This window comes from Camponotus vicinus, unplaced genomic scaffold, assembly GCF_025532165.1.
Source record: "Camponotus vicinus isolate PSW18456_S1 unplaced genomic scaffold, iyCamVici1.0 SCAF_12, whole genome shotgun sequence".
In the NCBI taxonomy this organism is placed as follows: domain Eukaryota; kingdom Metazoa; phylum Arthropoda; class Insecta; order Hymenoptera; family Formicidae; genus Camponotus; species Camponotus vicinus.
The window spans coordinates 5,288,438-5,310,893 of record NW_028141948.1 but is presented as its reverse complement, the minus strand read 5'-3'; the positions used below and the strand labels follow the sequence as shown (position 1 = coordinate 5,310,893).

The 22,456-nt window shown below is 47.1% G+C and overlaps 2 protein-coding genes across 2 annotated transcripts; both read right to left on the bottom strand.

Moving 5' to 3' along the window:
* Positions 1-1,288: 1,288 nt before the first annotated feature.
* LOC145963250 (uncharacterized) lies at positions 1,289-4,942 on the bottom strand. The gene has a single exon (XM_083084979.1). The coding sequence runs from the start codon at positions 4,940-4,942 to the stop codon at positions 1,289-1,291; it is 3,654 nt and encodes a 1,217-aa protein (XP_082941105.1).
* A 6,969-nt stretch (positions 4,943-11,911) lies between these two features.
* LOC145963248 (uncharacterized) lies at positions 11,912-12,691 on the bottom strand. Its single transcript, XM_083084977.1, has one exon. It carries the CDS (start codon positions 12,689-12,691, stop codon positions 11,912-11,914), a length of 780 nt encoding a protein of 259 aa, XP_082941103.1.
* Positions 12,692-22,456: the final 9,765 nt, after the last annotated feature.

The window sequence follows — 22,456 nt, the reverse complement described above, 5'->3', positions numbered from 1 at the left end:
GAGTTGACCCTCTTTTGCGAGCTTCTGGAGAATTCGCCATTTCGATCGTTGTTGTAGGGTGTGTAGGTAATCGTGCCTCCATGACTTCCAAAACCCCTCGCAGAGGCGTTGCACAACTTGCCAGCGAGAAAGGCGACTTTCGCTGATATCAAGCACGCTGGGTTCGGGGGAAGCTACTAGAGCGGTGCCGATTAGAAAATGCCCCGGAGTTAATGCTCGATAATCGTCAAGATTATCAGAAATGGCGGCGATCGGTCGAGAGTTTAGGCACGCTTCGATACGGCATAACAAGGTGCTCATTTCTTCGAAAGTCAGTGTATGTGATCCGACGCATCTCTTGAGATGATGTTTTACGCTCCGTACCGCGGCTTCCCACAGCCCTCCGAAGTGAGGAGCAGCGGGGGGTATGTAATGCCATGACACTCTTTCGGTTGCGATTCGATTTACGAAGTCAGGATGTGTCACGGCGGTTCAGTAAGAAGTAAGTTCTCGGTCGGCACCTTGAAATGTCGTACCGTTATCGGAATAAATCGCGGAGGGTAAGCCGCGGCGAGAAACAAATCGGTTATAAGCGGCAATAAACGCGCTCGCTGAATAGTCGGAAACTAGCTCTAGATGAAGGGCCTTCGTGGTCATACACACGAAAAGGGCGATATAGGCTTTCTGCGACTTGTGTCCTCGACCCGAAGCCAGTCGAACCCACATCGGACCCGCGTAATCGACGCCCGTATGCACAAAAGCTCGAGAGACGGCATTCACTCGATATTTCGGAAGCGCGCCCATAAGTTGGTCCGGAACAATAGCTTTTTCGCGCGTACATTTTACACATTGATATAGAACTGAGCGCACTGCAGCTCGCGCGCGCAAAAGTCAGAATTCTTGGCGAAGCAAAGCAAGCGTTAATTGAGGTCCGGCGTGATGATTTCGGAGATGAATATCGGAGATGATGGATGTGACTAGCGGATGGGATTTCAAGATAATCGGATGTTTTGCAGTTTCGGGTAAATCGGATTTATCGAGCCGCCCTCGCACTCGAATTATGCCGTCCTTGTCGAGATACGGGCTGAGCGAAGAGAGCTGGCTTGACCTTGAGACTGATGTCGACTTCTCCAAGCTCGAAAGATCCAGCGGAAATGTGGCAGCTTGTAGGCGTTGACCCAAAAAACTCGTGCTGCCTGAATCTCGCTCAATAGCAAAATGAGCGAAGGTTTTGAAATTGTGTTGGAGAGGTCAGTTGAGATTAATTTCTGACCTCGAAGACGAGAGACAAATCTCATGACGAAGGCAGTTACGCGTAATAATTTCGGCCACGAGGAAAAGCGAGATTGAAGACTCCACGTTTCCGACACGTTAGCGGGGTTTGAATGAAGTGAGATTTTCTCCTCAGGAGGAGCAACATCCATTGGATGAGAAGACCGCGGCCAAGAGTTGCGTTCTGTGACAACCAGGACGGCCCAGACCACCAGAGTTGATGAGTCAAGATGTCGTTCGGAGAGATACCTCGAGAGGCACAATCGGCGGGGTTATCCGTCGTCGAAACGTGTCGCCAGGTTACGTCCGCAATTAACTCTTGGATTTTTGACACACGATTCGCGACGAAGGTTTTCCATCGCGACGGTGGTTGACTGAGCCAAGCGAGAGTGATCGTTGAGTCGGTCCAGCAATAACAATTCAGGGACGGAATTTCGAGGGTCGACCGAGCAAATGTTACAAGGCGCGCTAACAGCAACGCGGCGCATAGCTCAAGGCGTGACACACTTATCGTTTTAAGCGGCGCCACTTTTGATTTCGCCACAAGGAGTGATACGACGGGTGGGCCGTTAAGGGGAACCACGCGAAGGTAAACGGCTGCCGCGTACGCGGTCATGGAGGCGTCGGCGAAACCATGTAGTTCGGTGTGGATGATATGAAGGCCGTATTCCGTCCATCGTGGAATGGTTAGCGCCTCGAGCTTTGGAAGCTGAGCGTGAAATTCAGACCAAGTTTGAAAGATATGAGTCGGGACGGCCTCATCCCAATCACTCTTCAGCGACCATAACTTTTGTAATAGAATTTTGGCGGTAATTATTACGGGGGTAACCCAGCCGAGCGGATCGAATAACTTGGCTATGGTAGATAAAATCTCCCGCTTAGTTTTACCGGGGGCGGTAGTTAAGGAGATGTTAAAATGAAAGGCATCACGTTCAGGATGCCAGGAAATACCCAGGATTTTAAGAGATTCGTCCGCGTGTAATTCTTTACTGTAGGCTAGACCGTGATCGGAAGGATCGATGTCCGCGAGCAGCGTCGAGCAATTACTCGCCCACTTTCGCAGATGAAAACCTCCTTTTTTGAGAAGCTCGACAAGTTGATCGCGGGTTTGCCGTGCCAGAATTCGATCGTCGGCGCCGAAGATACAGTCGTCGACATAAATTTGATGTTGCAACACTGGGAGAGCTAATGGAAAATTTGAGCCCTCGTCAACGGCAAGTTGACGTAAAACTCGCAGAGCGAGAAAGGGGGCGCAAGTTGTTCCGTAGGTTACGGTGACGAGACGATATTCCTCGATCGGATCGAAGGAAGAAGTTCTCCACAGGATACGCTGATAGTCCAGATCACGCCGATCGACTAAGATTTGCCGATACATTTTGGCTATATCGGCTGTGAAGACGTATCTAAACAAGCGCCACTTAAGTATGACAGCAGCGAGATCGGTTTGCAGTTTCAGTCTGGCCAACAAATAATCGTTCAGCGATTTGCCAGTCGACACCTTACTGGAGGCGTTAAACACGACGCGAAGTCGGGAAGTTGTACTGCTTTCACGAAACACCGCGTGATGTGGAATGTAATAACGTTCGCGCGACACGGAGGCGTCAGGATCGGAGACCTTTTCCATATGGCCGAGAGTTCGATATTCCGTTAAAAATTCAGAATAAGCTGAAGCTTGATTAACGTCGGATTGAAGACGCCGCTCCAGCCGTCGGAGACTGGCTACAGCAGCGGATCGAGAATCACCGAGATTGTGATGAGAATTGCCTTTAAACGGTAACCTGACGATGTATCGCCCGTGTTCATTTCGCGTGTGCGTGGCGAGAAAGTGATTCTCGCATTGTCTTTCTTCGCTATTCAAATGAATCGTCGGCGGCAAATCCTCTATTTCCCAGAAGCGACGAAGAGTTAAATCGAGATTGCAATGGATAGCACCGTGATGAGTATGCACAGAAGTGGGTGAGGAAGAGCTGGATATCGGACCGGAAAGAATCCAGCCCAGGACAGTATTTTGCGCAATGGGTTCATCTCGTGTGCCCTTTCGAATTCCTTCTAAAATGAACGAGCCATATAGGTCGGCACCGATAATAATATCGATTGACTCAGCACTCATAGGATCGCTATCGGCTAAAGTGAGATCGGCTACATGCGCCCAATTTTTCGTGCGAGAAACGCATTGTGCGTATCTCGTGAGCGAGTGGAGAACAATAGCGGTCGTCGGGTACGCGGGTTCAGCCCGATTCGCGGGACTTACGCGAATGCAAGCGGTGTGGCGCGCGTACGACTGCGCTTCCCCAATTCCGGTTACGCAGATATTTTGTTTAATTCGCGGAAGTCGTAATAGTTGCGCGAGATTATCGGAGATCAGGGTGGCAGCTGAGCCTTGATCGATCAAGGCCCGAGCATGAGCGAAGCGACCTTGCTGCGAATATACACGAACGCGCGCGGTAGCGAGTAACACAGCTGTTTTCGAGGAAAAGACATTGGAAATAATATGCGATTGTATTTCCGTCTCCGAATTTGTTTTGGTCGCCGCGCTTACGGTTGACGCGCTAGCGGTTGACAGTTCGTCGCAAGGTGACTTCGTGTCGCTCGACAAGTGCAGGAGCGTATGATGTTTTTGCGAACATTTACGGCATCGATGCTCACTTTTACACTCTTTCGTGAGATGCGTGGCGGCGAGGCAATTAAAACATCGCTTGTGAGTCTTAATAAATTCATGGCGCTGCGTGGGAGTATTCGCGAGAAAAGACGTGCATTGATACAAAAGATGATTCTTTTTGCAAATAGGACAAACGAATTTAGAGGCAGTCGCTGAATGTGACGAGACACTTTTCGATCTGGAGGACTTCGCGTTTACATCGGATGGTCCTCCCGAATTCGTCGGGAGCATCGCGTCGAGAGCTCGTATGCGAGATTCCAGGAACGTATTAAGTTCGGAATATGACGGGGCTTCGACCGTGTCGCTTAATTTTAGTTCCCAAGCTTTTCTTGATGCTTTATCTAATTTTTTCGATACGAGATGAACAAGAATATCGTCCCAGTGGTCAACGGGACGTCCGAGGTTTTTCAGCGCCTGAATCGACATGTTCGTTTGATCGCGTAAATTCTGTAAGCTCTTGGAATTCTCGCACGCGATTTGCGTTAAAGAGAACAATGTATGCAAGTGCGTATTAACTAAACGCTGTTTATTTTCATATCGCGACGAAATAATGTCCCATGCGACGGGAAAGTTTGCTTCCGTTACATTTAAATGGCTAATGGCTTGGCTAGCCTCGCCGGAGAGAACAGAACAAAGATAATGCATACGCTCGACATTTGAAAGACCTTGATTATCGATAATCATGGACGTGAAACGATCGCGAAACGTCTCCCAAGCTACGAATGACCCATCAAAGGTCGGCAACTCTAGACGCGGAAGATGTGAGACGGTTCGCGTTAACGGTCCGGTGATCGAAGCCTCGGACTCCGACGTCCGAGCGTGAGGCGCAAGTCCGGCGATTACCTCATGCATGAAGTCGAGAGTTTCGTTATAGATGGCTTCGCAGGTGGAGAAGCTGTCATCCGCGTAGTAGGGATGGCTGGCTCGAGTTTTTTCGTCCGCGAGGCAGTAGAGCTCGGCGTCGAGGTCCTGGAAGTCGGCAAACAGTCCCTTCAGGATCGAGATTCGGTTTTCTGATGCGGCACGAGTCATCTTGGAGTGTCCCAACTTTTTGAAATTGGGCAGCGATCTCGAGATTAAATTGATCGTTTGCGATTGTTTGTACATGAGCTTTTCAAACGAACTCATATTGTTGTGGTTGTTGAGTCACGGTCGTTATCTTATAGCGGTCACGATGGCGGTTATGCTTCAAAAGTTCGTCTTAACGCCGATCCGGCTCGAAGGACCAAAAATTAATGTTTCGGGAACAGCTCTGAACTGGTCGATGTACTTGACGATGAGCGATATCGTTCCCAGGGATGCTGATACAGCTTTCTCGTAAAGCTCGGCGGTTAAGTAAAACACAATCTGATTGGATTTTTTTTTTGGTTTTTTATTAACTATATCGCGATACTATTGTCGAAATCGTGAGGCTCTTTCGGTGGACTTCCGAGAAGTGAGCAAGCGAGCGAGAGATCTCCCCGCAGATTCCGATACTTTTTCGGCAGACGGCTTGGGGAGAAAAAACGTGGAGAATTCCGATTCGCAGAAATCGATCACCTGATTTTCGAGGCATTGTGATCGAGTGGGGAAAGACGCGCGATCGCTGAGAGGAGTGCATATTCGGGAGCTGGGTATTTTCCAAAACACACATACTATGACAATAATTGAACGATACACAGTACTTTAACTTACCTACAACAATCACTGCAAAAAAAAAATTTTTATTTAACTGCACAAACACGGTAACAAAGACACAACACCGAAATGTCGATCACTAGAGAAAAGAAGGGTTCACTCCTTCTCTCTCTCTCTCTCTCTCTCTCTCTAAATACTTTCCGGTATTATATTCGGTACTTCCACACGGCGTCGCGCCCCACGTTGGGCGCCAAAAATTTTGCAACGCCTTTGTCCGCCTCGGGAACGCCGATCCGGAGGAGGCGGCGTGCAATTTTAGCCGATAAAGAAAATAGTTGATTTACAAAAAAAACGGTATCTCAGAGTACGTTAGCGTACGGTATCTCGCAGCTCTCACAAGGAGAACGGTATTAGGCGCCAGGCGCGGTCTCCCGCGCCACGATATCGTTACGGTAACGGAAAGGTTCGATAACCCAGAGCTCAATAAATGACAGAGGGGCAGGATTCTTTGTAGGTTAGAGAGAGAACACTAAATAACTTCCGGGAGAGAGAAATGATCGACACTCCTTCAATTATTATTATAAATATATTTAACAATTATAGTATATGGACAAAGTTTATAACAAAGTATACGACAAAGACGATATGAATACAGTAGAAAAGGTTAACGGTACGGAGAAAATAGCAAAGATTACATGCAGAAGATACGCAAGTAACGAAATCGATAATATAAATTTCGAAGGAAAGAAACATCAGAGTTATAAGACAGATACGAAAGTCGATTATTATCTATACGGGAACGAATACATATGATACGCGCGACTAACAGATAATTCCGAGATCGAATATAATTTCACAGACCGCGAGTAAAGTCCACAAGAAATTCGCAAAAAAAAATCAAATGTAACGACGGTTCTAAGTAACGGTAATTCCACGTCAGCGGGCACAAGTATTATCTCGCAATGTTATCCGGTATCTTCCCGACCTTTCACTCTCGGCGAAAACAAACTCGACGTAATTTCAAACAACACGAACGGTAACGGACGTAAATTTTAAACAGAGATTTCGCGAATTATCCAATTCTTGCTGAGTGGATTTCGGATATACGGTAACTCTCACTCGCGAAGAACGAAACGCAAACCCCGCTATTCTTTACGCAATACGATAGCGTCGGAATTTCGTGACTCTATTACTATTCACAATTCGACGCTCCACGCAACGAGATACGAAACGAAACGATACGATACGATACGATACGGCGCTAACGATACGGTATAATGACTGTCGGCGACGAACCCCCTGAGAGGGACAAATCCGCGATACCCGGGGTCCAACTGGCGTCCGGCAACGAAACGCGAGAAAAGCACGCAGGCTTTCTACAACAATTCGGTAACGAGTTCACCGTCGCCTCGCGACGGTATCACGAAAGAGTACGACGCCAGCTGTATCCGGGAATATTTCTACGGCTACCTGAGCGACGGCTTACAGTTTATCTCCGGTATCCGGGTCCTCGCTGCTTGGCTGTGGTCGTTCTCTCGGTATCGCAGCTCGTACGGAGAATCGTCCTCTTGCTATTGTAGCTCGTCGAACAGTGACTTGTGATAAATGCTCCGCAAGGCCCTCGAGTCCCGCGCCGATTTTCCGCGCATCCTGTCGATTTTCGATGAGAAGGAGTCGATATTCTCCGCCCTTTCAAATTTCGTCCTGCTGTAGTGCGGGTTGTCCTTCGATAGGAGCCAAACTCCGACGTTGACGGTATTCTGGACGATTGTATTTTCTCGGTAGATCGGACGTTTTGGGGTGGCCAGGCCGTATCCTCGTCCGTCTCCGGATGCATCTCCTCTCCTCAGTCTGCAGCCTGGGAGAGTGTTGATCGTTCCTTCGTCCTGGTTTCCCCGTCGTTGTTTCTCTAAAATTAGCGGATATTAATATAATGGTTACATATGGATAGCGGCGGAGCGGGATCTCGATACGCGACCTTCCTTTCGGGTGGAGGCATTGGTCCGCTACTCTCCTCTTCCTTTCTTCGGTAACTGCACCCTCCGGGATCTTGCTGTACATCACTTATTATCCGCTCGCTCAGATTGCCGCGCTCTGCTCGCTTAAAATTAATCTCAAACACAGAAATCTATACAAAGATATATCACGAGATCGGATAAGGGCCCCCCCTCAGGTGCTAAGAACGACCCTCCGTACGCTTCCTCCCCCGGCGGGTCACTGTGATGGAGCGCAAAAAGGCGTCACGTCACAAGTTATTGGTCGACCAGAGCGAGGTGCATTTTTGACATCAAAATTTCTAGATTGAAAACGCTTGAACCAGCTTTGTGCCACACGTACTGATAATGCATCATATCCATAAACATCACAAATTTTTTTAGCAGCCTGAGTCGCATTCTTCCCTTTTTTATAATAAAATTTCAAAATGTATCGAATTTCTTCTTTATTTTCACTCATTTCCAAGACGTAATAACTTTTGACTGAGTAAATAAATATCACAACTTTTTTCTTTAATTTCTCTATGATATGTTACTTTTTAAACGTATGCAAGTATTGCTAGATCCGATTAATATTACCAGAGTTATACGATCCTGACGCCATTTACCGAGAGAATACGAAGAAACTTTTTCCCCAACCCAATATACAGGGTGACCCATTTTAACTTAGGCAGCCAAATAACTCGAAAAATAAGCAAGATAGAGAAAAATGTTTTAGACAAAAGTTGTATGGTTTCGAGGGGGCCATAAGATGGTATCATTGGTTTGACCTTGAAGAGTCATTTGAAGGTCACGTGAAGGTCACTTCAATTTTTTTAAATGGAATACCCTATATATTTTTGTACATTCTTGTAGCTTATTTCGAGAGCTTTCCAAAACACTATAATTAAGTACCTTTCCGTTAAGTACTTTTTGAGTTATGATGCTTGAAATAATTTCTTAATTTTACATAAACCGTAAAATATCTTGTAAAATATTCATTTTTCGATTATCTTACCTTAATACTTTTATGTACAAAATAATGAGAGGAATCAATTGGTGTAAAGAAAACACATAGTTGTTTTTAAGAAAAAATATGGAATTGTTAATTGCAAATTACATATTTTTTCTTCGAAACAACTATGTGTTTTCTTTACACCAATTGATTCCTCTCATTATTTTGTACATAAAACTATTAAGGTAAGGTAATCGAAAAATGAATATTTTACAAGATATTTTACGGTTTATGTAAAATTAAGAAATTATTTCAAGCCTCATAACTCAAAAAGTACTTAACGAAAATGTACTTAATTATAGTGTTTTGGAAAGCTCTCGAGATGAGCTACAAGAATGTACAAAAATATATAGGATGTTCCATTTAAAAAAATTGAAGTGACCTTCACGTGACCTTCAAATGACTCTTCAAGGTCAAACCAATGATACCATCTTATGGCCCCCTCGAAACCATACAACTTTTGTCTAAAACATTTTTCTCTATCTTGCTTATTTTTCGAGTTATTTGGCTGCCTAAGTTAAAATGGGTCACCCTGTATAATGCGATGTATTACGTATATGATTAATTGGAAGATATCAGATAATAACTATTGCTATCCTTGTTCTTTCATCATTTGAATAATGAAGAGAAAAAGGAATAGTAGCCGGTTTTTATCTGACATCTTCTGACAGTCATATTCATATGCGCAGTATATTGGTGTTGTATTGTGAGCGACAACGATTTTGTCCTAGGCGGGAAAAGGGGAACGTAAAACTGGCCGGCAGTGCGGCGATGGCTGATTGTGACCAGTTCTACGCTCTCCTTGCCCCGCCTAGGACAGAATCGTTGTCGCTCACTGTACCTATACAGATGTTACCTATACATACGAAGTGTAAGAGAGAGAAAGACAGAGTGATAGTCTTTCCTTGTCAGGTATGTTACCACAGAAATTTCCTCATATGTGCGTTAGATATAAATCTAATAATACCCGCTAAAGCGTTATTTCTCCTTGAAAAAGTTATATTTTTCTATGAATTTTTTTAAATATATCCGTATAGAATGAAGTCGAGCGCTACAGAGCCAGATTTTGCATTTTGGCTCTTAAAAATTTATAATAAATAAAATACGCGAACTCTCGTAGAGTGGCACCCGTTTGACCACATTAATATTGACCACATTGATATTGACCACGTTGATATTGACCACATTGCGATTGACCACAGTTGATATTGACCACGATCCCGATTGACCACGGTCCCGATGACCCGAATGACCAAGGTCCTGATTGACCACGGTCCCGAATTTTATGAGATGGGAGATGCTTTAGGTGAAAAATCAATAGTGAAACCAATTTTTCAATATCACCAACAATGAAAAATAGAATATGTCCAAAGGACCCCGCACAAAACATGGGGAAATTCGGTCCCGGCCAAATTTGTTAAAACTGTGCCATTTTGTACTTTGAGTCATGCTGATCAAAAGTTGTCACGGGCGCAACCCGATCCTATGAGCCGTTTTAGAGCTACAGTGGTTCAAAGTGCGGAAATGCGGCCACGCCATAACGCTAGTTGTCTTAGATATAGACTTGTTCTGGGTTCTTATTAATACGTATGTGCAGTGTGTCATGCACTATCCGTTCTCAGCGCTACCCAAAATCAACGGCGTGGACGTGACGGATGTTTGATCCCTTTTGTGCGTGCGTGCGTACGTGTGTGCGTGTGTGTGTGTGTGACTGTATAACCCATGTGTGTGAGAGAGTGCGTAAATGGATTGGGTTCTAATTCTGTGTACTAATGGCATCTGAGAACGGATAGTGCATGACACACTGCACATACGTATTAATAAGAACCCAGAACAAATCTATATCTAAGACAACTAACGTTATGGCGTGGCCGCATTTCCGCACTTTGAGCCACTGTAGCTCTAAAACGGCTCATAGGATCGGGTTGCGCCCGTGACAATTTTTGATCAGTATGACTCAAAGTACAAAATGGCACAGTTTTATCAAATTTGGCCGGGACCGAATTTCCCCGTTTTGTGCGGGGTCCTTTAAAGAAAGCAATATCATTATATAGTTCTGACAATCGTTATGAAAAAGAAAATGTATCAGAAATGCCAGATAGAAAAAAAGCAGTGTAGCGAAAGAATTGGATGAATGGAGTCCACAACAAAGAATAGAAGCAAAGGAACGGGAACAAGTAAGAATGCAACGGTATAAGGAAAAAATGGAAAGACAAGATAAAGCTATAATGATTTATAAAGAACAAATGGAAAAATTACTTGAAAAACTCTAACATGTAATGTTTAAAAAATTTGCTTTTTTCTTATTTCTTGTTAACTTAGATTTCTTTATGACACAGTTTCATAAAAGTACTTTTATCTTTCAAAATGTTTTAAGACATAAATTTTCTTATACTGTAGTTTCATACAATTGATTTTGTTTTCATAAAATATTTTGTTTCTTTATTTTTTCATATTTTATATACTCACTTTTGAATAGTGATTTAAACAATTTTGTTTACTTGTTTTTTACGTTAATAATCGCTCATTGTATGTGATACATAATTACAAAGATAAATGTGATACTTAAATACAAAGACTGTTCATTTATAACGTTTAGTTCAAAAATATTTCCATTTTTCTAGTCAGAAATCATTTTTTTTCTATGTGATATATAAGATAAAATTGTGAAGTTATTAAGATTCTCCATTAGTTAATTTGGCAAATATGTATAAAAGATCAGACCTCATCGATTTTATTGCTACTTAAATATGTTGTAGAGGAGGGTTTTATAAATAATTCTATGTAAGAAATAAGTGGGGGATGGTATTGGTTTAGAAGATGCAACAAATTGAAGTTATGAACTGATATTAGGACAGTTAACTGTTTGTACACCGTTCTTTCTCTATAACCTTGTCACAAAAACAATTTTTATTTACATCATTTTAGAGGTAGCTACATGAGCGTGAGTATTTTGTCAACAGTCGAATTGACTTTTTTTTTGCGCAGGGGAAATCCTCATGGATACCTCCTCTTCCCGGGGAGGGAGAGGAGGTTATGCCGGACTCTTACCGGCTAAAACCCCTGCGGCCTCCTCAGCGGCTTAAGCGGGAGGGCCACAGGTACGCCAAGGGCATTTTTCCGCGACCCCCCCACCGCCTTACCTTCTATTATTACCGGGAGGAGAGACACCTCCACCTCCCAGTACCGCCAACGGGGAATATGCCGGCGGGAGATTCCCCGCTCCTCGCCGGCTCCCCAATCGCCGCAGCCCCTGGTCAAGGGGCCTCTTCTTGTGCAGTGAGGGAGGAGCGGGAGGGGGGCACTGCGGAGCCGTATTGCTATAGCTGAGGCTCCTTTGTCCCCTAAACCTCCTCCCACTCCTCTACTCCTCCTCTTAGAGATATTTCCTCCTCCTCAGGGATGGTCCCGCGGCGAGGCCGGGGGCCCGAGCAGCCTCCTTCTCCCCCGCAGTACTCTCCTGATGCCCGGCACATGTGGCGGAGGGGGCATCCTTCTTCTTTCTCTTCTCTCCCTTTCGGCCTCCTCCTTCGCCGTCATGACGGCCTCACAGAAGACCGTTACCGCCCTACACGACTCCTCCTCCTGCGTCATAGCCCTAATGACCGCCGCTAGAGAGAGGTCCTCGTCTATAACCAGGACCAGAGCACGGCGCTGCACCTCCCAGGCCACACAGGCCTCGAGAGTGTGCTGCACCGTGTCCCGGTCCTCCTCACAATAGTGACATCCGGGGGACATCTCCTTCCCGATGCGGCACAAGTACTGACCGAAACACCCGTGTCCGGTCAGCACCTGCGCCACCCTGAAGGTAATCTGCCCCCAGCTTCTCCCCACCCATCGCGCAAAAACCGGTAAGACCGCCCTCACCACTCTCTGCTCCTCGTAGGCCGGCCCAGACAATTGCCTTTGCCAGTCCACGAGGACAGAGTCCACCACCTGGCGTCTGATGGCTCCTTTCGCGATCAGGCCCAGATTAATTCCCCTCTCCCAAAGCTCCCGGATCCTCCAGTACATCAGCGCCTGGTCCCGGGCCAGGAGCTCCAGGGGAGGGGCCCCCGCCAACAGCGCCGCCGCCGCATACAACACCGTGCGGTATGCACGGGCGGCCCTCAGCACGATGGGCCGATGCGCCCCCCGCAAAAGATGTCCCGATCTTTCTGGACTTCGAGGCCGCATCCGCCCAGATCGGAGCCCCATACAGGGCTACCGATCCGACCGTGCCCACATATAACTTGCGGACACGGCCGTCCGGTTTCCAGAGGTTGGGAAGCAGCCTCGATAAAGAGGCCGCCACCCCCCCCATCTTGGGGACCAGCTGGGCGAAGTGCTCCCCGAAGTCCAACCTCCCGTCCAAGTGGAGGCCCAGATACTTCATCCGGGCTCCCACCCAGACCTCATGTCCATCAACCCTCAGATAAAGTCCGGGGGGAGCCCCCCGGGAGCCATCGTGGAAGAAGATGGCTTCCGTCTTCCGAGGGGCTACCCCCAGGTCCAGACCTTTAATGCCCCCAACCACCCCGGCCACCGCGACGTTTCCCCTCGCGATCGCGTCCTCCCAGCTCCTCCCCCGGCCAACACTAAAGTGTCATCTGCATAACAGATGACGTGGCAGCCGGGGGGAAGAACCCTTCCCAAGACCTCGTCGTACGCGAGGTTCCACAAGAGGGGACCCAGAACGGACTCCTGTGGTACCCCGCGACGAATTGGCCTCCTTCTACACACCCCCTCCGCGTCGCGGAAAACGATTCCCCTACCCTCAAAATAGGCCCGGACTATCCTAACCAGGTAGCCCGAGACCCCATGCGCCCGAAGACCCGCACCAATCTTATCCCACGGGAGGGTATTAAAGGCGTTGACTATGTCTAAAGACACAGCCAACGCCACCCCCCCGCCTTGGATAATTTGTTCCGAGTAGGCCCGCAGTTCAACAACCGCGTCGATAGTCGACCGGCTCGCCCGGAACCCAAACTGCCGCTCGCTGAGCCCCGCATTCTCCCGCAGGTGCTCATTGAGCCGCCCCACCACTATTCTTTCCATCAGCTTACCGACCTCATCTAGCAGGCAGAGAGGCCGGTAAGCCGACGGCTCCGTGGGATCCCTTCCCCCCTTAGGAAGAAGGACTAATTTCGCTTCTTTCCAGGAAGAAGGAAAGACCCCTTCCCTGAGGCATCTCGAAAAGAGATACCTCAGGGAACCCCCGACTTTACCCATAACCAGGGCCCAAACCTTCCCAGGGATGCCGTCCGGACCCGGAGCCTTGTTCGTCTTCATTTTCTGGACAGCATCCCTCATCTCCCCCTTCGACATCTCCCAATCCTCTCTCCACTCGGGCACTTCTCCCGAAAGGGGGAAGGGTGTCGCATCCCCTGTTCCCCCGGGGAAGAGGGCCCCGACCACCTCCCCGAGGAACCCAGGGTCCAGGGACTCCGTGGTCGGAGGCGCCCGCGGCCTCAACTTCTTGAGGACCATCCTGTACGGGCGCCCCCACGGATCCTCGTTTAGGGAGGAGATAAGGTCCTCCCAAGCCCTGGTCTTGGACCTCCTAATGGCTGCACCGAGGGAGCACCGGGCCTCCCGATACTCCCCCCGCGCCCGCTCAGTGCCTGCCTCGCTCCTATGCCTCCGTCGCAGGTACCTTTGAAGCCGGCGTCTGGCCCGGACCGAGGCTTCGCGAAGTTTCGCGATTTCCTCGGTCCACCAGTACACCAACCTCCTCCCGCATCCCTTCTTACCCTTGGCATCGAGGCGTCGCAAGCTCCCCAGAGAGCTTTGCGAAGCCTCAACGCCAACTCCTCCACGCCCGTTCCCTTCCAGGATTGGGCCTCCTCTCCCCATACCCATAGCAAGGCATGCACCGAAGCCATCAGGAGGTCCGGTTTCAATTTCGTGAGGGACCATCTGCGTTCCTCCTCCATGTGTGAACCGGTGAGTGGCCGGTGGGCAGCCAAACTGAGCTCGATGTACCTATGATCGGACAGGGTCTCGAGCTCAGCAGCCACCCTCCAGCCACCCACCATGCGCAGGGCCGCAGGAGAGGCCCACGTCAAATCGATGATGGACTCCCCCTGCGGCCTCACGCACGTGGCCACGGTCCCTTCATTGAGCAGGGTCAGCCTTAGTGATCCTGCCCAATCCAACAGCACCTCCCCGCGCCGATCCCCGTACCGGCAACCCCAACTCGCCGATTTGGCATTGAAGTCACCCATCACGAAGACCGGCCCGGGGAGACTGCTCCTCACCACTCCTTCCATTTCGCCGAGCACGGCCTCAAACTGGGCCAGGCTCAGCGACGGGGGGTGTATACCTCCACAACACAGGTGGTCCCCCACCTCTTCGTCGCGAAACAACTGCCACTGGCCCCCATCCTGCAGGGGGGCGACGATGGCCACGCGTGGTGCGGCCCGCCCCGAGCCCCCGCGCGCAAACCAGAACGGGTGGTCGGGGGGACCGCATACGGCTCCGCCACGACTCCCAGCCCGCAGCCACGCTCCGCCATTGTGTGCAGGAATAAATCCTGTGCATGGCGGGCGTGGTTGAGGTTGGCCTGCAATACGATAGAGGTCTTACGCTTACCCCTATCCATCCTGTGTCCTCTCCACCTCGACCGTTTCCCTCCTCGATTTCCTCTCTCTCGGGGGCCTTTGCGCCTTGGGTGGGTCCTGCTGTGGTTGTTGCTGCTGCATCTCCACCTCCATCCCCATCGAGTCCTCTTTAGGTGCGTCCGACTTCGCCGTCCCGACCCGCCGTCTTCCCTTCCACTGCACCTGACGGCAACATGTCCCTCCCTCCAACACTTAAAGCAGTAGGAGGGACGCGCCGCCGTCGATTCCACCCTCACGGTCGACCATCCAACCCTAATACGGCCAACCTTGGCCAAGTCATCAGCCGCCGCGACCGGGCAACGGACCCAGGCCATCCCCATTCCATTGGTGGACCTGGTGATAGACGCCCTGATCTCACTCATCTTAGCCACGCCTCTTGCTGCAATAGCTGCAACAACCTCGTCCGTAGTTACGGCCTCATCCAAATCTCTGACCCGGACCACGGCAGACGGCCTCGAGATCTTTACCGAGGGGTCTTCGGCGAAGACCAGCCGCATCTCCGCGGCAAGGGCCTCCGCCTTGGACTCCCTATCCTCTTTCTTATTACCCGGGATTTCAAGGACATACGCCCCCGTCATCCCTCGGGTGCGCATCTGGCACAGGTGCTCACCGCACACGGATGTTTCGGTAAGTACCTGTGCAGGATAAGGAAAGAGCACCACGAAGTGTCACCACTGCGATCACCCGCACGACTCAGCGCAGCACACGCTGGAGTTTTGTCCGGCGTGGGCGGCCGAGCGTGCGGGCTTCGTGGCCGCGGTGGGGACGGACCTCTCCCTGCCGGCCGTAATAGCGGCGATGTTTGCGAGTGGGGAGGTCTGGAGAGCAGTGTCCTCCTTCTGCGGCAAAGTCATGCTGTAGAAGGAGGATGCGGAGAGGGAGAGGCGCGGCGAAGGTCATCGCCGGGGCGCCTCTCCCGATCCGCCAAGAAACGAGGGCATGCCTACGCCGGGTGGAGGCCCGCCTCCGCGGAGGCGGAGGCGTAATAGCCACCACCACCCTCCCCGTAACGCCAATAGGGGAGGATGACCTCGACCGGCGGTGGGGGGCTGCTAAGGCGGCCTCTCCGCCGCCTGCCGAGGAGAGAAGGAGGTGCCGTTCCAGGGAGTCGCTAAGCTCCCCGATGCGGCACCCATTAAGGAGACGGCGCTCTCCGGGGGTACTGCCGAATCCCGCTCCCTACGGGGAGGGAAGGAAGCACGCCCCTGGAGGGACAGAATGAAGAGCCCGGAGTGCGGGCTCGATTCCCCATCCCCATTTGGGGGGGACCGCTCTGGGCTGGGGGGGCCGGGGCTCGAGTCTCTCGCTCGAGTCCCGGCCCCGCCCTCCGTAAACCCCGAGGGGGCGTGGAGTGGAGGTGATGCCCCTCTGTGCCACAGTTAGAGGAGGAGCCGCCGCGCAATTGCGGCGGTGTGGGCGGACCTCTGAGGAGGGTCCACCCACAGGTTGAAGTCGGATGGTGGGGGGAGGACGTCCGGAAGCAATGCCCCTGGCCTCCCCCTAAACATCCGAGTAGGCATCCGGTGGTTTTAGTGGGTATACCCGTTAAATGTGGGGAGTCCCACATAACCCGCCCTTCCTCCCCGGGGAGTGCGGGTATCCATAAAGGATTTCTCCATCGTTACCAAAAAAAAGGCATCTAAGATGGCCGACGATAGATCCCCACTGAACTCTAATCATTCAATAAAGAATACCAGGAAGGAGCATGAAGCGAAAATTCAGTGGTCGAGATGCAACGGATTTACGTCATAAAACTGAACCAATTCTACTAGTGACACCTGGTGGGATACAAGCTAAGTTTGTAACACAACCTCAATTTTGTTGATATGATCGAGTGTCGATAAAAAAAGTAAAACAATTTTATGATATTTGTAATGCGTGAATTGGTAGAAAAGATGGTAAATTGTTATTTATATGGATATTCAAAAACTAAGACGTAATGTCTCATATGTAAATATATTTATGTTAATAAGAGATTTGCAAATTAAATATAAATGTTTGAAATTTACCGCTATCCTTTCGCTTCCGATGACGTTATATTACGTCATAAAGATGTCATAAAACTAAACCATTCCGACTCCACCCGTATTGGCACAAGCTCCCCTCCTCTTTCTTGGTATTCTTTATTCAATGACTCTAAAGGCTCTTGCACAATGTTAGGCAACAGGCAATAAGAACAGAAATAGTATCTATTCTCTGCTCCTATTGACGAATATTTTCTATTCCGCATATTTATTGGTAAATAGTTTTTATTCTTTATTCATATTGCCTGTTGCCTAGCATTGTGCAAGGGCCTTAATACATACTGGAACAAACCATCCCTTTGTTTAGGCAGGGTGGGAGGCGGCCAAGATTGACGAAAAGTACACAAATAGTGTATAGATACATTTGTCTCGTTTTAACGTGTATCTTTTACTAAAAACATTTGCCTCAATTAATTTCAACGTTGTTAATGTGGCATAGTAAGTATTCTTAATGATAATTAGTTACAAGAATATAATCATAGAAAACTATTGTTGAATTATTTATAGATTTTTTCTTGAATACCATCTCGAAACATTTTTTGAACAATGTTTTTATAGAAGGGTTTTATCGAAGCGATTAACCAATCAGAAAATCGCAACAAGGATAGAGATACCTATACAATATGATTGTCTTTCTCCAAGTTTGGCTGCCCGCCACTCCTGATGGCTCGTTCCAGTATGTATTAGAGTTTAGTGTAGACCCCTTACCCCTCAGGCTTCACTTCTCACGTCTAAAAGAATACTTTATGCTCCGTCCATGTATTTCTTACGTCCATGGCCGTACAGGACTGTCTACATTTTTTTATTCAGAATCAGACAGAAAACTAGAGCAGCCACCTTTCCGGACGGGCACATCTCCTATAGGGATCCTTAGGGCCATTCCAGAATACGTTGCAAATGTTCCGTTGCCAGTTGCTAAACCATTGCGTCGAACTAGCTTAACGCTAATTTGATCGCAATGGTTTGGCAACTGGCAACGGGACATTTCTAACGTATTCTGGAATGACTCTTAAGCCATAATCACACTACGGATTGCGGCTTGGTTATGATTGGAATTGACTAATCAGAGTAGCCGGTCGACAAATTGCTTTGTTCTGATTGGTCAATTTCAATCGCAACCGAGCCCGCAACTCGTAGTGTGATTACGGTTTTAGAGATCCTTAACCAGAGAATGGACAATATGCCGCTAGAATAAAACCGGATATGATATCTTTTATGTGATTTTGACAGACAGTTAGGGCAGACAGAAGCCTGAGAGGAGCCAGATCGCCATTTTCCCTGTAAACGTTTTCTCTATGTCATACACTAGCGGCGCGTACATCCATTTTACGCCGCCTGGAACTACATGGCCATATCCCCTTTTGGTACTATGATAGAACAATCGATTAATTCAGATCCGTGCTACATCCATAATTTATAGATTCATAACTTATAGAAATACGTCCCGCATATAGACGTAATTAATATATTTCGTTAGCTACACGATTTCTCTTTCATTCAAGCATATATTATGAACATCAATATATGCTATTAATAAAATAAGTTTATGTCACATATATCACTGATATCATATTCGAGTATTCTATATTCATACTGTGAATGTACAGTGGGCGACAACGATTCTGTCCTAGGTGGGGCAAGGGGAGCGTGGAACTGGCCAATCAACCACTGCCGCGCTGCCGGCTGATTGGCCAGTTTTACGTTCCCCTTGCCCCGCCTAGGACAGAATCGTTGTCGCTCACTGTACATACGTTACAGATGTAATATACTGAGAACATTTCCGTAACATCTCTTGTAGTATATTATTTCTCATATATTCTCAGGATATACTTTGAATATCTCTTATTATCCATATAGAAAAATTTATCTAATAGATATCTGATAGGTTTTACGTATAATAATAGCAAATACTTTTAGAATATAAGAAACGTGTATTCTTAAGAGTCTCATAAAAAGAAGGCGGAAACAGGAAAGTAAGTATGTTGCACACAAGTGACAAAACGAAAGAATTAAAATTCCCCTAGTTATAGACTAGTTATGTACATCAGGTTCGTATAGTATGGCGCGCAGTATGAATGTTGGTTTATATATTCTAATACTCAAATAATATTTAATAAATGTCTAAATGTCTATATAGTGTTCATGTCTTCTATGGATAACTAGTAAATATCTAATGGTAGATATCTAATAAATGTACAAAATATCTATATATCCCGAAAATTACCAGGGATATTTATTAGATGTTTATATTTGATCCACATATTCATATCCACTAAATAGCTACCAAAGATATCCTCTAGATATACATATGTGTTATCCACATATCTACATTCACACACAATAAAAAAAGGGCCACTAAATTTTATCACAATTTTTTAACATCTTTCAATAGCAATAAATTAGCAAAAAAACAACCGTATTAGGAAACAAAGCTCAAATTAAAGCTTGAACATTTCTCTTAAAAAGTAAAAAAACCAAATTTGAGTTACAAAAAATGTTTTACAAAATGGCGGACGTTGAGATAGACTTTGAGAAATGGGAAACAAATTTTTTTTAAACTGTTGTATTGCTCAGGAGAACCTTTTCTTGTAAAATCTGCAATTCAGAAATAAATTATCATGGAAAACTTTGAAAAAGAAAATTAAAAAGTATCTCGATCCAAGATGCTCCACGTAGAGATAGATTTAAATCTTGTATGAGTATGTGCGTGTACATATGCATGCGTGTGTCATGCTTTTGGCGTTACCCAGACAACGTAGACGTAGCAGGAATCTGATCCCATGTGTATATGTGCGTGTGCGTGTGCGTGTATGTGCGCGCGCGCGCGTACGTATGCGTGCGTGCATATGTATGTGTGTGTGTGTGTATATTCAATAGTGGTATTGCTTTCTAACATTGCTTCTAAGACTGTTGACGATTGTTGAAGATTGTTTTGTAACATTTTCTTCTTATAACCAGAGTCTGGATCTTGGTGCCGTTTTCCCCACTCCAAGTGCATGCTAGCGGCCGAGCGCCGCGAAAAGCAGTACCGTCTATGCCGGTCTAGTGATGGTAGTAAAGAAGGCACCGTCGCGTAGGGAAAAAATATACAGGGTGTCCTAGACCACCCGTACACCCCTTTTCTTTCAAAAACTAAGCATTTTAGAGAAAAATGTTTCAGACAAAAGTTGTTTGTTTTCGAGGGGGCCATAAGATGGTACCATTGGTTTGACCTTGAAGAGTCATTTGAAGGTCACGTGAAGGTCACTTCAATTTTTTTAAATGGAATACCCTATATATTTTTGCACATTCTTGTAGCTAATCTCGAGAGCTTTCCAAAACACTATAATTAAGTTAGTTTTCATTAAGTAATTTCCGAGTTATGAGGCTTGAAATAATTTCTTAATTTTACGTAAATCATAAAATATCTTGTAAAATATTCATTTTTCGATTATCTTACCTTAATACTTTTATGTACAAAATAATGAGAGGAATCAATTGGTGTAAAGAAAACACATAGTTGTTTCGAAGAAAAAATATGTAATTTGTAATTAACAATTACATATTTTTTCTTAAAAATAACTGTTTCTTTTACACCAATTGATTCCTCTTATTATTTTGTACATAAAAGTATTAAGGTAAGATAATCGAAAAATGAATATTTTACAAGATATTTTCTAGGTGGTCTAGGACACCCTGTATATATATTAACATAGAATATATGTCTATTTATAATATTGTTGCGCCCGGGGCGACGACTTCGAGATTTATCGAAGACACGCACTAAGAGAACGGCTATCGTGGATCGCGTTAAATAAATTAACACTTTTCGAGAACACACAGGAACTTTAATATGAACACAGAACACACTAATAACAGACTAACACAACGGATTATATATTAACACAATTATGGCTCGTAAACGAGAACGCGTCCGGACAGCCCGATGGCTGTTCTTCGACTTGACTGTCATTCATCTTGTCAACATTCTTCTTGGCAACGCGCTCGAAGACGATCTTCTGCCGAACGTCACGGGTGACCAAGTAATCTGCAGGGAAGGAATACGAGGACACAACAATATTATACATAATGTACAAAATAACATATATAATATATATATATATATATATATATATATATATATATATATTATATATATAAGTAGGTATACTAGGCCGGTTTTAACTCAGGTCCTCTCAGGGGGGTGAGGCGCGAGGGGAACCGCGGCGCGGGAGGGGTGACGTCACACGTGGGGAAGGAGGAACTGCAGCGCTCGGTGAGTGACGTCACGCGCGGGGAAGGGGGATCCGCGGCACGAGCGATGGACGAGGAGGTCCGCGCGGGTAGGGGGGATCCGCGGCGCGACCGATGAACGAGGGGGTCCGCGCGGGTAGGGGGGATCCGCGGCGCGAGCGATGGACGAGGGGGTCCGCGCGGGTAGGGGGGATCCGCGGCGCGAGCGATGGACGAGGGGGTCCGCGAGGAGAAGGGGGATCCGCGGAAAGAAGACGGTGGTGTGAGAAGGATAGCGCTACGTGTGGGAAAAGGATAGCGCTAAGTATGTGAAGAGGACAGTGCGACAAGGATGGCATCAACGTACGACAAGGATGACGTCAACGTGGGACAAGGACGACGCATTGTAAGATGGCGCATAGGTGGGAGAAGGACGACGCAAAGGTAAGTGACAAGCATATGAAAGAGAAAGCGATGTCGTGAGAACAACGCGTGCGAGAGAGAACGACAATAGCGCGAGAACAACGCGTGTGAGAGAGAACTATAATATCGCGAGACTTAGAACGATAATAGCGCGAGAACAACGCGTGCGAAAGAGAGAGAACGATAGCGCGAAGAGAACGCATACGAAAGAGAGATTTATGATTAACGCGTGCGAGAGAGAGAACTATAATATCGCGAGACTTAGAACGATAATAGCGCGAGAACGACGCGTGCGAAAGAGAGAGAACGATAGCGCGAAGAGAACGCGTGCGAGAGAGAACGATAGCGCGAAGAGAACGCATACGAAAGAGAGATTTATGATTAACGCGTGCGAGAGAGAGAACTATAATATCGCGAAACTTAGAACGATAACAGCGCAAGACAACGCGTGCGAGAGAGAACGATAGCGCGTACGAAAGAGAGACTTATGATTAACGCGAGACTTACAACTAGCGCAAGAGAGAGACGCAAGGGATGGGAACGCAAGGAGAGGCGCGTAAATAATCACATTCTTTTTTAAATTACAAATATAAAATTTATTTAAATGTGTGTTATACATTGTGTGTGTGTGTGTGTGTGTCTAATAATAGTTATATAATAATATAAAATTAAAATTTAAT